The 12,998-nt window shown below is 40.6% G+C and overlaps 1 protein-coding gene across 2 annotated transcripts in view; it reads right to left on the reverse strand.

Annotated features, from left to right (window-relative positions):
* LOC117956668 (POU domain, class 2, transcription factor 2) overlaps positions 1–12,998 on the reverse strand; it is a 67,742-nt gene that overhangs the window by 3,977 nt on the left and 50,767 nt on the right. For both annotated transcript variants that reach the window (XM_034891864.1, XM_034891862.1), the window contains 13 exons: positions 10,149–10,214; positions 9,891–9,919; positions 8,563–8,619; positions 6,472–6,723; positions 4,971–5,246; positions 4,664–4,778; positions 4,341–4,432; positions 3,448–3,711; positions 3,199–3,340; positions 2,492–2,640; positions 1,382–1,579; positions 1,202–1,250; positions 430–571 (listed from right to left, as the gene is read on the reverse strand). In XM_034891864.1, coding sequence (XP_034747755.1) covers positions 430–571; positions 1,202–1,250; positions 1,382–1,579; positions 2,492–2,640; positions 3,199–3,340; positions 3,448–3,711; positions 4,341–4,432; positions 4,664–4,778; positions 4,971–5,246; positions 6,472–6,723; positions 8,563–8,619; positions 9,891–9,919; positions 10,149–10,214 — 1,831 coding nt within the window. The remainder of the gene's footprint in view (positions 1–429; positions 572–1,201; positions 1,251–1,381; positions 1,580–2,491; positions 2,641–3,198; positions 3,341–3,447; positions 3,712–4,340; positions 4,433–4,663; positions 4,779–4,970; positions 5,247–6,471; positions 6,724–8,562; positions 8,620–9,890; positions 9,920–10,148; positions 10,215–12,998) is intronic.

Here is a 12,998-nt window from a genome sequence, read left to right on the forward strand (position 1 = left end):
CAGCAAACTGACCTTTACGGCCTTCATCTGCCAAAAAATAGCTTTCTCTGTTTTGGTGGTGGAGGTGGTGGAGTGCTGACTGTTTTACTCATTCAAAAGCAACTCAAGCACTCCAAAATGTGTAAAGAAAACTAATATAAATAGTTCTAGTCATAGATGTAATTAAATAACAACTATTTAAAGAAAAAAATTTGTTGATTACAGTATTTGATACAGAAGAGTAAATATGACATTCCCGAAGAATCACTCTTTTAAATTGAAATAAAAACCTTTTTTCTCTCTTTCATCTAGGGCTGCAACTAATGATGACTCAGAATACAATACACATTTTATATAGGCTTGATGTATGTAAATATGGAATAAAATATCAAATAAAAACCAAGTGTATTGTTTTTAATCAGTTTTTAATTTATTTAGATTAACACTCACCCGGTGTTGAGGCCGTGGGCCCCGAGGTTGGGAGGGGCGGGGCTAGCTGTGCTGTGAGGAGGCGGGGTCACAGAAGAAGAGGTGGAGCCTACTGCAGCTGAGCTGACGGGAGTCATGGGACAGGATGGTGAAGAACTGGCAGCTGAAGCGAAGAGAAGAAGGATATTGGTGTCATGTAGCAGGTTTGTTGTCGCTGTGCGGATGAGTTACAGCGTTATTACTGAATAAACACTTCTGGTGACACAGTTCTTCATCAGGATCCTGAGCCTTTTGAGCGTCTTCTTTAACTTCATTCACTACAGACTGGAGAGAGAAGTTTGCGACTTGAAAGTATTAACCTCGGCTCTACGGGCCAATAAATTTCCAGCTGTGTTTGTTACCTGTCAGGCCATCTGTCATATCTGTGAAGACTGGGATAGCTCACGCTGTAGCCAAGGTCCATAAATCAGGAGGACAAGTCATGACTCATGGAGGTAAACAACTCAAGATGGGACCAGTGCTTCGATGTTGTTGTCAACAAAACATCATTGTTTTCTATTTCAATCTTCCTCTCACAGAAATCATTTTTCTAAAGTCTTCAGTGTTTCATCAAACCCGCGAAAAGGCTCCGGCATTACAGAAATATCAACTTCTTCCAAATAACGTCAGGACCAGTTTAATCTTCCTGCAACTGACCTTAGGGTTCCGAAAACACAACGGGGAAGCACTGCTCTAACCTTTAATAATTCATTGATGAGAATGTACACGGGCACAAACAGCAATTACAGCTCACCTGTTGTGCTGAGGCAGGTGGTGACCTGGGACAGACCGTGACTCGATATCTGGAGAGGGACAGTGGGAAAAGATGAAATCAGAAAATACTTCCATCCATCTGTGAGACAAATATCAGGCCAACTTCTGAAATTACACCAAAAAAAATAAAAAAGTAATAGTAATGTATGGTGGACTGTACCATGTGCGGGCTGTAGCAGGGGGCTTTGTGTGTCACAACAGGCGAGGTCTGGCTGGGCAGGGGAGGGGTGGTGCTGCTGGAGGGGTTGATGCGTTTCTCTTTCTGCCTGCGGTTGCAGAACCAAACACGAATCACCTCTTTCTCCATGTTGAGCTGCTCCGCCATGAGCAGGATCTCCTCCGAGGTAGGCTTCTGGTTCTGGGGAGGAAAACATCAGATATGCATCATAAATATACAGATGAGTAGATACTAAAAACCCACGCAGGCTTCTGTTGGGTAAAAAAACGAGTTTTACTTGCCTAACCCTTTAATCCATTTAATTCAATAAAGCACTCAACTTGATGGCAATCCTTAAACCTTTTTTATTCCTTTTTTCAAATGTTTTTTTTTTTTAAATGTTTATATTTTGGTTGAGTAATAGATCTGAATACTACAAAAATGAATGCTTAGACTCAATTTGTAAATCTTCTACCTGAACCATTCTGTATAACTCAGATCTACAATAAATGCCACATCTTTCAGATCTCAGTTAGAAATTCAAAATGTATTTTGATATGATTTGTCTAAATGCCATGGTATCATTTTGTGGATATGTCAGTCTCCCTAGGCTAGTCTATTTCACAATGAATGTATTAAGAGAATGGTCAATATCCACGAAGACCCACTTGCGGGATTGCTCCCATTCTCTTGGGTGTCACTCTTTTTGGATGTCCCGTTCACTTCTGCTTTCTCTGTGCTGTAATTTGAAACTCTGGTCGAATGATGAGGACTATGGTTAACTGCTCCTCAGATCTCTAGCTAGACCATCTGTCCAATCTGAGTTTTCTGTTGCACGACTAAAACTACTTATGAACAAGCACAAATTCCACCAAAACAAGTTCCTTCCCGAGGCTATTTCTACAGCGGCTCCCTGATTCCGTCTGTGCTAAGCACTGACCAAGAAGATTGTGATTAGTTTAAAGAAATTTCAATAAACCAGTTTTTCTCCCATCCCAGATTGCTATGTGGATTAGCCAGACGCTCCTCAGCAGAGCTGGGGACAAAGGTCTGGCAATGCAAGAAAACCCTGGGCAGACGGACAGATACCGGATAAATAAAACAATCTCCTACCATGTGGAAGTTGCGCTCTAAGGCCACTCGCACGTTGGTCTCGATGCTGGTGCGTTTCTTCCTGCGTCGGCCGGATAGACCCTCGATGCCTAACATGGGGGAGGAGAGAGAGGACGGGCTGGGCAGCATGCTGTCTACCGCCATGGTTTCTTTTGGAGGGAGAGACCCAGAGAGGAAAGAGAAAGAATTAAAAGAGAGACATGAAGACATACACAGAATGCCCAGAATAAGGAATGCAGTGAAGACAAGAATGGTTTGTTTGAAGTAAAAGAACTTTCACAGTTTATTGCACTTAACTCACATGGTGAAAACCTTTTTAAAACATCACATTAATAACTTTAGACCTTTAGTACTGTTGCTGACATACAACATTACTCTGTTTCATTTGAATAGAATAAATTCTACAAAAAATGTCTGTATTATAAATATATCAAAATACCATATTATCAACCATATTCATTCTTTAAGAATAGAGACATTGAGAGTATTCAGTTAACAATATTTCAATCCAAAATAACTGCCATCTCTACATGCAATTTCTTTAAGAGCTTGGTTAAGTTTAAGAGGTAATTTCTAAAACTTTACAGTCATCCAAAAGGATTGATTGCAAGAAACAAACTCTGCTTTCTCAATGTTCCCGTTGAGGGACCAGTGTCCACAGTCAATCAAGTTAAGGACATCGGCTCTGATGAGTTCTGGATGTTTACCTGCATCACTCAGCCACTTCTCAAGCAGTGGTTTCAGCTTGCACATGTTCTTAAAGCTCAAGTTGAGGGCTTCAAATCGAGAGATGGTGGTCTGGCTGAAGTCGTTGCCATACAGTTTTCCCATAGCAACGCCGACGTCTCCCTGACAGAGACAGATAAACATTAGTGTTAGAAATGGAGTTGAGAAACACCACGCACGCGCGCACACACACACGCACACACTCCACCTCCCTCTTATCTGCCTGTTACCTGGGTGAATCCCAGCTTGATGCGGCGCTGTTTAAAGGTTCGGGCAAACTGCTCCAGTTCCTCCAGGTCGCTGGGTTCTTCCCCCATGTGACCCCCATGAGCTCCGGGAGTCAAGCCGGACGCCAATGAGGAAGCAATGGTGCTGCTGGACGCTGAGGTGGCTCCCACAGACGTCACAACACCGCCACCGCTAGCAACGGAGCCGCCGCCGCCGCCACCGCCACCGCTGCTTCCAACAACCACAACGTCGCTGTTCTTCTCCCTCTGTAATGTCAGGAAGAAAGAGACGTACGTATTTAAGAAGCTTCATTCAAATACACACTATTTTATGTGTGGAGGTTTGAGCATGTGAAGCCCAAGAAAGTAAAATAATCCTTAACCCTGCAGGTGTTAATAGTAATAGCTTACAGTCTTTTATAGCACGGCTTTTATTCTAAACAGGAAAAAAATACTATGAACAGAACATTTGGAGACAGAGTTTAACCTCGGCCTGCCACAACAAGAAGACACACACAGTTTTTAAAGCAGGAATTTATTCCTGCGAGCTTTGGGAGTATCAACTAATTGACCAGACATCATGCATCGTGATAGCTGCTGCTACACGCCTAATTTACATTCGTCGTTTCTGTGCATAAAATACATGAACAAGCAGGGAGCCCCTGGCGTTGTGTTTGACATGAGTTCATCACGGCTTAATGAAAAATCTATAACGGCCCTCGGATGTGTGAGGATGCATTTATGCATTATGTTATAGAATGAATTATGTTATAGAAGATCAAGGCTGAGGACGTAAGGTGAGCTGTGTGAATATATCAACAAGATTCATTCATTGGCCTCAGAGACAGCGTCTTTAGTAAAAAGAACCTGCGATAGAATATAGGTAGATTTTCTACCTGTGCTTGGAGTCCCAGGCGAGGTGGGGTTGTCAGTAGTCCCCCTGGGCTTTGTTGAGGTAGCTGAATCAGATTTTGTGTCGAGAGCAAACCTGTGAAAGGAAGAGTAAGCAATGAACAAACCAAACAATCATTCGAATGATTAAATAAATAAAAAAAGGAACCACAAAGCAATCGGGTAAGGAAAAAAAAAAAAACAGTGATTTATTCTAAATTGAAACTACAAATATTTAGTGAATTTTTGGTGGTTTGGATTCTTCAGAGTAACTGCTCTGGGGTTGCCAGTGTGTATTAGATTTTAGAAGAGCAGAAGTTGACTTCACCCTGCTGCGGCTGCTGTGCCTGTGCTGGCTGGGACAGGAGGAACTGGGCAGGAGACTGGAGATGATGGCCCGGCATCAAAACCAGCTGCTGGAGCTGCAACAGCTGCTGGATGTCCTGCAACAAAGACACAAATATGTTTTAATATACAGCACAAGTAAACTGTTGACTAACGGCCAAGATTTGAAAAAAAAAGTGTGAAAAGTGCATCTCACAGAGTTGCATCACTTCATTTCAATCAGTTATTAACTGTCAATATGATTGAGTAAAAAGGTACATGCTGTTTATTAAAGCACTGTCGGTTCACACCTGGGCTGTGAGCTGGATTGGCTGCGACAGGGCCAGCTGCGTTGGAGGCGGGACATTTTGTTCCTGTTTGGTTTGATGTTGCTGCTGTTGCTGATGGGATTGTGATTGGTTCTGCTGCTGCTGCTGCTGGTGTTGCTGGTTGGCTTGATGCTGCGCGGCTGCGTGGGCAGCATGCGCGGCATGGGCGGCGTTCGACTGCTGAACAGCGGCCGCCAGGAGCTGAGCCTGGGCCTGTTGGAGGAGCAGCTGCTGCTGGGCCGGGAGGAGAGCAGCAAGCTGGGGAGGGGGGGCAGGAGGAGGAAACATGGGGGCGAGGGCAATGAGGCAAGAGAGATGGCAAATGAGGTGAAGATGTAAAGATGCAGGAAGGGGATGAAAGGTTGGAAAAGGACGAGAGAACGATCATGTAAAGGGAGAATAAAATGAAGCGGGGACAAAAAAAAGTCAGGAGAGAGAACAAAGAGCAGTGTCAGCGAAGCATTCAAGGAATAAAGGTGTAGGCGAATCTGTAAAAGTATGACAGAGCAAGACAAGCAAGAAAATCAACTTAACTTAAAGAACATTCAGCTCAAGTATTTCTCTCTAATGGTGTTACTCTACTCAAGTTTTTTTTTCTACTTGTTGTGCAAGTTTATTCTTCTCCTTTGAAGTTACTTATGTACGTACACCGAAGTTTCCTGTGTGCTAGTCTACTCTGAAGTTAACATTAAGAACTAAATGAAGGGTCTAGGGTTGAGGGAAAAAATCAATAGTATAGTAAAGCAATATTATCTGTGGCAATCCAGTATCAAAACACCGACGCCTAGTATCAATCTATTATTATGTGTTGGTCAGTTAGTCTGCTTGACAATCCCATTTTTGCAACAACTGAATTAAAGAGAGATGACTAAACAGAGAAATGTATCTTTTTAGATAAGACTGTTTTCTTTTGGGGACATAATTTGAAATTGGGAAAAACTGTACGTTAGAAAAAGGTAATAAATTGCAATATATTGCAATATGTTTAAAATCGCATAATATCGTATTGTGACATAAGTATGGTGATGATGTCGTATTGTGAGACCTCTGGTGAGTCCCACCCCAAGAAGGGACGTTCACATGAAAGCATGTTTGGAGCTGCTTGTTTAATTCATGGAGCATTTAACTCTTCCATGTGTTGACAGCAATTTTAAATTGTTGACTGTTGATGAAACTAAAAATGACCACTAATGTGGACATCTTGTGTCAACTTTTGTTTAAAAGTAACGTTTAAATGATCAAATGATTGTAGATTAGAACTCTACATTTTAAAGTTGTGTATGTGCTATGTTCAGTAGTCAGGGGTTTTATTTCCAAAGCAGTTTTCATATAAAGTACAGAAAAGCGTCATTGATCCACAGAATTCATTAGCTGAACTTTCCTGCTTTACCAATCTTTCCAAAACAGAAGGGGGTATTCAAATCTGGTCTAAATTGAGAGACAGAGTGTGTGTGTGTGTGTGTGTGTGTGTGTGTTGTCTTACCCCTGCTAGCTGACTGCCAGCCAGCATCAGCTGTGTGTGGTGGTGTTGTTGTTGTTGTTGCTGTTGCTGCTGCTGCTGCTGTTGCTGTTGCTGCTGCTGCTGCTGTTGCTGTTGTTGTAGCTGTTGTTGTAGCTGTTGTTGTAGCTGTTGTTGTTGTTGTTGTAGCTGTTGTTGTTGTTGTTGTAGCTGCTGGGAGGGAGTTGCAGGAGGAACGGTGCTATGTGTCATCTCAGCGCTCTGCTCGCTCTTTCCCTAAAGTAGATCACAAAAGCACATTTTCTGTTAGTAACTGCATTAATCAGAGGAAGGTTTTTAAAGCAACTTTGCTGCACCAAATTCATACTGTAAAACACATTCAGATCTCAAAGCTAAGTACCGCCGTTCCCGTCTACTGCTGAGAATCTCACACTGAATCCGCACAAAATCTAACTGCTGTTAAACATGACAAGAAAATGCCTTGCATTCAACTCAAGGCAGTCAAATTTCAACCCCATGATGAAAATGTACCCATGATGAAAATCATGGGGTTGAAATTAAATACTTATTTTACAGACCAAATAAAATGCAGAAAAATCTTCTTGAAAATCCCACAAGTCTGACCCCGAAATTATACCTCTTATAAATAAGAGGAGGTAGGCCAGAAACACAAAATCAAAAAAGATTCTTGTGGAAAACGCAACTAATTGTGAACATAAACAGCTGCCTTTTACACAACTGTGAGGAAATGTCAATCAACTTGTGCACAAACATTAGTGGTTAAAGCCAGTTTGAATCATACTTCTTGTAGCCATTTGTCATGTGTTAACATAATAATTTAGTCTTCATCTCAAAGAACATTTCTGACTTAGTTCTTTGTATTTTGCTTTCTCACACATACATTCTCAGGTCTTAAAACACAGAGAGAGGTTGATGCAAATTCAACAGAAACTTGACTTTAGGTAGCTGCATAACTATGAGTGCTGCAAAGCTAAAGTTAAAAACCAGTATGGGACTCACTCTCACAAACATTTATAAAACCAGGGGAAGTGGTTTCTCAGAAATTGGAAGCATTAGAAAAGACAGTTCAGATTGTGCAGGTAAAAAAGGAAAAAAGACAAAAGTCAAAGATACTTCATAAGCGCTCCTTCGTTTGACCATCTATTGCTGCTGATTCCTGATTCACAGGTTCAAGAGTTTTCTGGTCACCCATCAAGAAGGTCAATTCATCCTCTTCGTTTTCATGGTGTTAGATACATTCCGAAGCTGCTGACCTCTGACCTCTAGCTGTCATCACCTATCCATCACCACTGTACTGTGCTGCACTTTTACGCATCACTCTCTGCCAACTCATTCGCATGCGTTCTTCGTTCTGCCTTTTTTCTCAGGGCTTTGTTTCTCGGAAAATGGTGGGTGGGGACAAAGATGCATGATTTGCATATTCAGTACTGCCTACAAGACTCCCCCAAGGCCATTTACCACAGCACAGATGCATTATTTCTAAAATAATACCCGGCATGAAAGCATTAAATGAGCAGAATTATAAGCAAATATCTTTAAGTTACCTACATTCCTTTTTTTTAATGGCTCAGCTCTTCATAGCATCTATATATACCAACCCTGTCTCCTAAAAAATGGTCGCATATAACTTACACGTCCTGATACCAGTGACGGGTGAATGTTGGCACAGTTTTAAACATGTAGTCAACGTTATTGAACAAAAGTACTTGGTAAGGTTTAGGAGAAGATCATGGTTTGTGTTAATCAACCACAACCTCCATACGCGGACTTTTATTAGAACATATTTGTTGTTTTATATGTAAAAAAGAAATCATAATAAAATATGCTTCTCTTGACATTTTATTTTGAATGCAGTTTTTGTTGTATGGGAACATTATTTTCAGAACACAGATTTTTGGTATCGAGGCTCCTGACAAACAATATTTAAGAGGTTATAAGCTGGGAATGACCAAAACAACGCACACGCCACACACACACACGCACACACGCACACACACACACACACACACACACACACACACACACACACACACACACACAGACAGAGGCCTCAGTCAGTCATATGTATTTAGGAGGCAGTTAGATCTGGCTTACCTTGCTGCCAGCCGGTCCGGGAGAGACGCTGAAGGGGCTTGTTTTCATTGGCTCAACCTGCAGAAGTGCATACAAGTAACACACATAAAATCACGCACATTCACAACATCGACACATTCGGATGAAACATTGGCCTGTAATCGGTGTCAACATGCTCCCAAGTGAATCCCAGTTACTCTCACCCTACAGTGGAGTGTGGAGAGGGGTTGGGTGTAAATAGAGTGACACCTCAATCATGTATTCACACATCATCAACAATGAAAGTGAAGATCCACATAAAACCAAAATAACTATTGAGATATGTGGCGGGAGTTCCCAAAGATTTTGCGAGTTGCGAGAATTTTGTCAATAGAAAACTGTCAATTTGCTTAACGTGAAAGACGTTTCACCAACACACTTCTACTGTACAGGAAGAGTTCTATCAAGGAACACTAAAAAGGATTTATAGCTCATTACATTTATTTTAATATTTTTTAATATTGCATGCCAGTGGTGCCGCCAAGGCCAACCCCCCCAAAACGTTAAATATGTATAATATGCAATATGGAAGCTGTATATTTCTCTTTTTTAAGGTGTGCCACCCCAATATTTTCAGTATATAGCGTCATCTGCAAGACTATAAAACATTTAAAACCACTCTAATAATGAACAGATAAGTAACCTTAAATGTTATTGTGAGGAGTTGACATAGATATTGCTGCTGCAAACATTTAATTAATATATCTATTTACTGTAATCATCTTCCTATCAAAATAACCAATTACTGTATTTTTAGGAAAATTATGCTAAGAACTTTTTGCTTCATTTTCTTTGTTAAACCATTTGCCTCAAAACTGCTGTTTTAGTGTTGTTGTCTTTCATGTGTTAATCATGAAAGCTGAGTACCCTTACAAGGAGCCCAGAAGGCACCGGAGGACGGAGCGCATAATGACCAGAGATAAGAAGAAAGCTACTGATCGTGTCAATTATATAACTAACTTGACTCCCTGCTCCTTTAAAAGGCCACTGTTGAGAGACCACTCATCAGTCGTGTTCTTTACTTCCACTGAGTGCTGTAAACTGACTCTGCTTGTGCAAGTAAACAAGCTTAAAGAAACAATTTCAGTGATTTTATCGCTTATAACTAGTTCTAGTGACATGTACTGTATCTATTTGTCAGACAATTTGTATTCTATTTATTCACTTGTTAAATTTGTTCTGAAGCGAGGCTGTGGATGTTAAACTGGATTTGATTTTGTTTAGAGACAAAAAGCCACACCTGTTTTATTCATATTATGGGAGAGTCTATGATTAGTGTCAGTGTAAAGAATAAAAGATACAAAACCAACCTGGTCATCGGGGCTGTTTCTGTCAGAGTCTGAAACACAGAGGGACCATCTTTAGAGTGTGTGTGTGTGTGTGTGTGTGTGTGTGTGTGTGTGTGTGTGTGTGATGATTAAGTGATGTTACATTTAAATATGAGAGGAAACTGCTCTAAGACACTAAATATTTAGATTAAAGACTAAAATATTTCAAGTAAGAGGATTGGACATGTGTAAAAAAAAAGGAAAATTTAATTCAGGAAACATGTATTGGTATCTGTGTACCTGAACTGTCCCCTGGATACTCAGCCCCAGGCTTCTCCTCCTCTGCTGCTTTAGACATCCTGATATCTGCAAGAAACACAAACACACACATACAAACACATTAGAAAGGGTCATCATGGAAAAGATATACAGTAGAGGTACAGACGGCGAAGCTACGTAGAAAGAAAAAAGCAGGAAAAACATATTCTCTGCGACTTCTGTCCAGGCGCCCTTAAGACACTTGACCACCATATTTTATGTCAGGAGAAGACTATGGACACGCTGCAACACACACACACACACACACACACACACACACACACTAATACTGAAAAATCCAACAATATGATGAGATGAAACAGACAGACACCCTGTTTCTCTCTGTGAATTGAAATTTTTTTGACTTTTGAAATGAATGCAAATAAAAATAAAAATGTCGATGAAGATTTTAAATACAGTTGTGGTCAGTCAATAGTTGTGCAGTAATACATTTAATAATTACATTTTCCATTCGTGTATTAAGATGGTAGTTTTTTTTTTAGATCAACAACAACAAAAAACAACAGCAGTTCAAAGTTCAACTAGATTTGATTGTTTTCCAATGAGAATGTCCTGGCATTTGAGTTTTAACATTTTCCTCAAATTCAGTAATTACTGTGTGAAAAGAAAACACAAAAACCTCAAGTGGAGCTTTTGCATGAAACTACAGACACGAGACACATGTCTTCTCTGCAGAATTGAAGATCCATGTTTTAAACATTTCTTTTGCGTTTGCTCTCTATTCCTGTCGTTGCACTCATCGGCCGCTTGTTATCTTTCACCATTCAGATACACAAACTGGGGGCACAATCAATCACTGCTTCCTGAATGAGAGGTCAGTCCCCCAGTTCTCTCTGTCTGAGGGTCTGGGTGCTGGTGATTCTTGCTATTTGGCAGGTCGCAGTCCCACCGAGACCAATGCTGGCAGGAACTTATAAGAATCGGGAGCAAATACGGGTACATCTGTGACAAAAATTTGCAAGTTACTAAGCTACTAGTGTGCTCAGGATGAATTACTGTATCCTTTTTATTTTATTTTACTTATTTGACATATCAAATATATATATTTATATACTACAGGTACATGTATGCAACATACTCTGCGACAACTACATTATTATCCGCCAGGAAGAAAAAGATAGCAGTCACCGATGATTAGGGTAGAGGTTCTCAATCTTTTTTTCCAGCTAGAACCCCTTACAGCATGGAGAATAAATGTCCCTTGGAATAATTTGACATAGCCTATGTATTTTTTAGACACTTTTATAGCCTTTGTTATTTGAAAGAACAACAGAAGAGATAGTATTATCTTTTTGCAACATGCATTTAAACCTATGACAGGACTCGATTTGATCTCCACTGGAACTCCCCACCGCTGCCGTGTACATAATATGTCATAAATCAACATGACTCAATGTCTGTGGCCCTGTCTCTATTTAAATATCCATGTCAGTCCTTAACTAGACCTGTATCAATTATTACATGATTGTCTAATTGCAATATTGCCGCTTCTTTGTTTAACTGCAATTCATTTCTAACATTTGCTAAGCTCCTATGGTGTTTGACTGTAGATGGATTGGTCAAATTTATGTTCTTTTAAGAAAAACAACAATGTTTTAAGACATCATCTTTGACTAAAGAGGCATGGTTTACTCATAGGCTGTGCACCTGTATTATTACCTTATCTGGGTCACATAATGGTGATATAACCAAAAGGTGTACCCTGGAATTAATTTAAAAAAAGGATTTGATTGAGAAAGTAGTAAATAAATGAATATTTTTCAAATTTGACTGAGAGAGACAATTCCATTGTTAATTGCAATTACTTTTGAGAAAATTCTTTGTATAGCTTTATCCCTAACTAGCATAAATAACTCTTAAAATACCGTGGCCCATTTGAAGACAATAAGATGTGGAAATGATATTGCTGTTGTCCTGTGATAACCTAGTTACTCCAGCATTGGTGATGAAATCCCTATGGGAGCTTGGCTTAATAAAATCAAAAATACATCACTGTCAAGATAAAACTAAACGTGTTCTTAAATCCTAAAAAGTTCAGGTTTGGAAGATAGTCTAGTTTTTTGTTTAACTCTTCAGTGATGATGTGTGACCTTTGTGAATTACTCCAGGCGATGATTCGAAGTTTCCATTAAACACGACCCGCAAAGAGAAAACCCCCATGGGCAGCAAAAACTTACTTGGCCAAGAAAACGGATGATACCATGCTCTAATTTAGCTCTTTAAATGTAAACTTTATTGACTCAGGATGTGGGACTGGGAGCTTTCTGTGGCAGATATCATGCTAACTACCCCCTCTGCACCTTCTGTTTGTGGTGGCTTCTGGGATTGCAGCAGTAATAGGTCGAGGAACAGCAACGCCAGAGGAACTGCTTACCTGAGCACCAGGCATTACTCAGCAGCACCGCCGGCGCCATCTTGGAAAAAACAACTCACTTCACCACCTGCACGGCGCTCCTAACTTCTGTCTGTCTTATGCTTTTATAACTAATTTTTCCTCTTTAGCTCAAGGCTTTTGCAAGAAACCTCACCAAGAAAGGAGACACAGATTAAAACCGGGTAAGAAAGAGCTCAAAATTTAAGCTCTGTGTGATTTGGTGCACACATGCTGTCTGCATGAGGTCCACGTGTCTGACAGGAGGCTGGGAAATTAATCAAAGTACACCTGATAAAAGCACAGCTAATACCCTCCACCCTGATCCTCTTCTCCCTCACTATAATTATAACTACAGCTCCTGTACTGCTGCTTCACAGCCTCCTGTAAACCCTATGGAGCGCATGCATGCACGCGGGCACACGCGCGCGCGCGCGCGC

This window comes from Etheostoma cragini, chromosome 14 (assembly GCF_013103735.1).
Source record: "Etheostoma cragini isolate CJK2018 chromosome 14, CSU_Ecrag_1.0, whole genome shotgun sequence".
NCBI classification, from domain to species: domain Eukaryota; kingdom Metazoa; phylum Chordata; class Actinopteri; order Perciformes; family Percidae; genus Etheostoma; species Etheostoma cragini.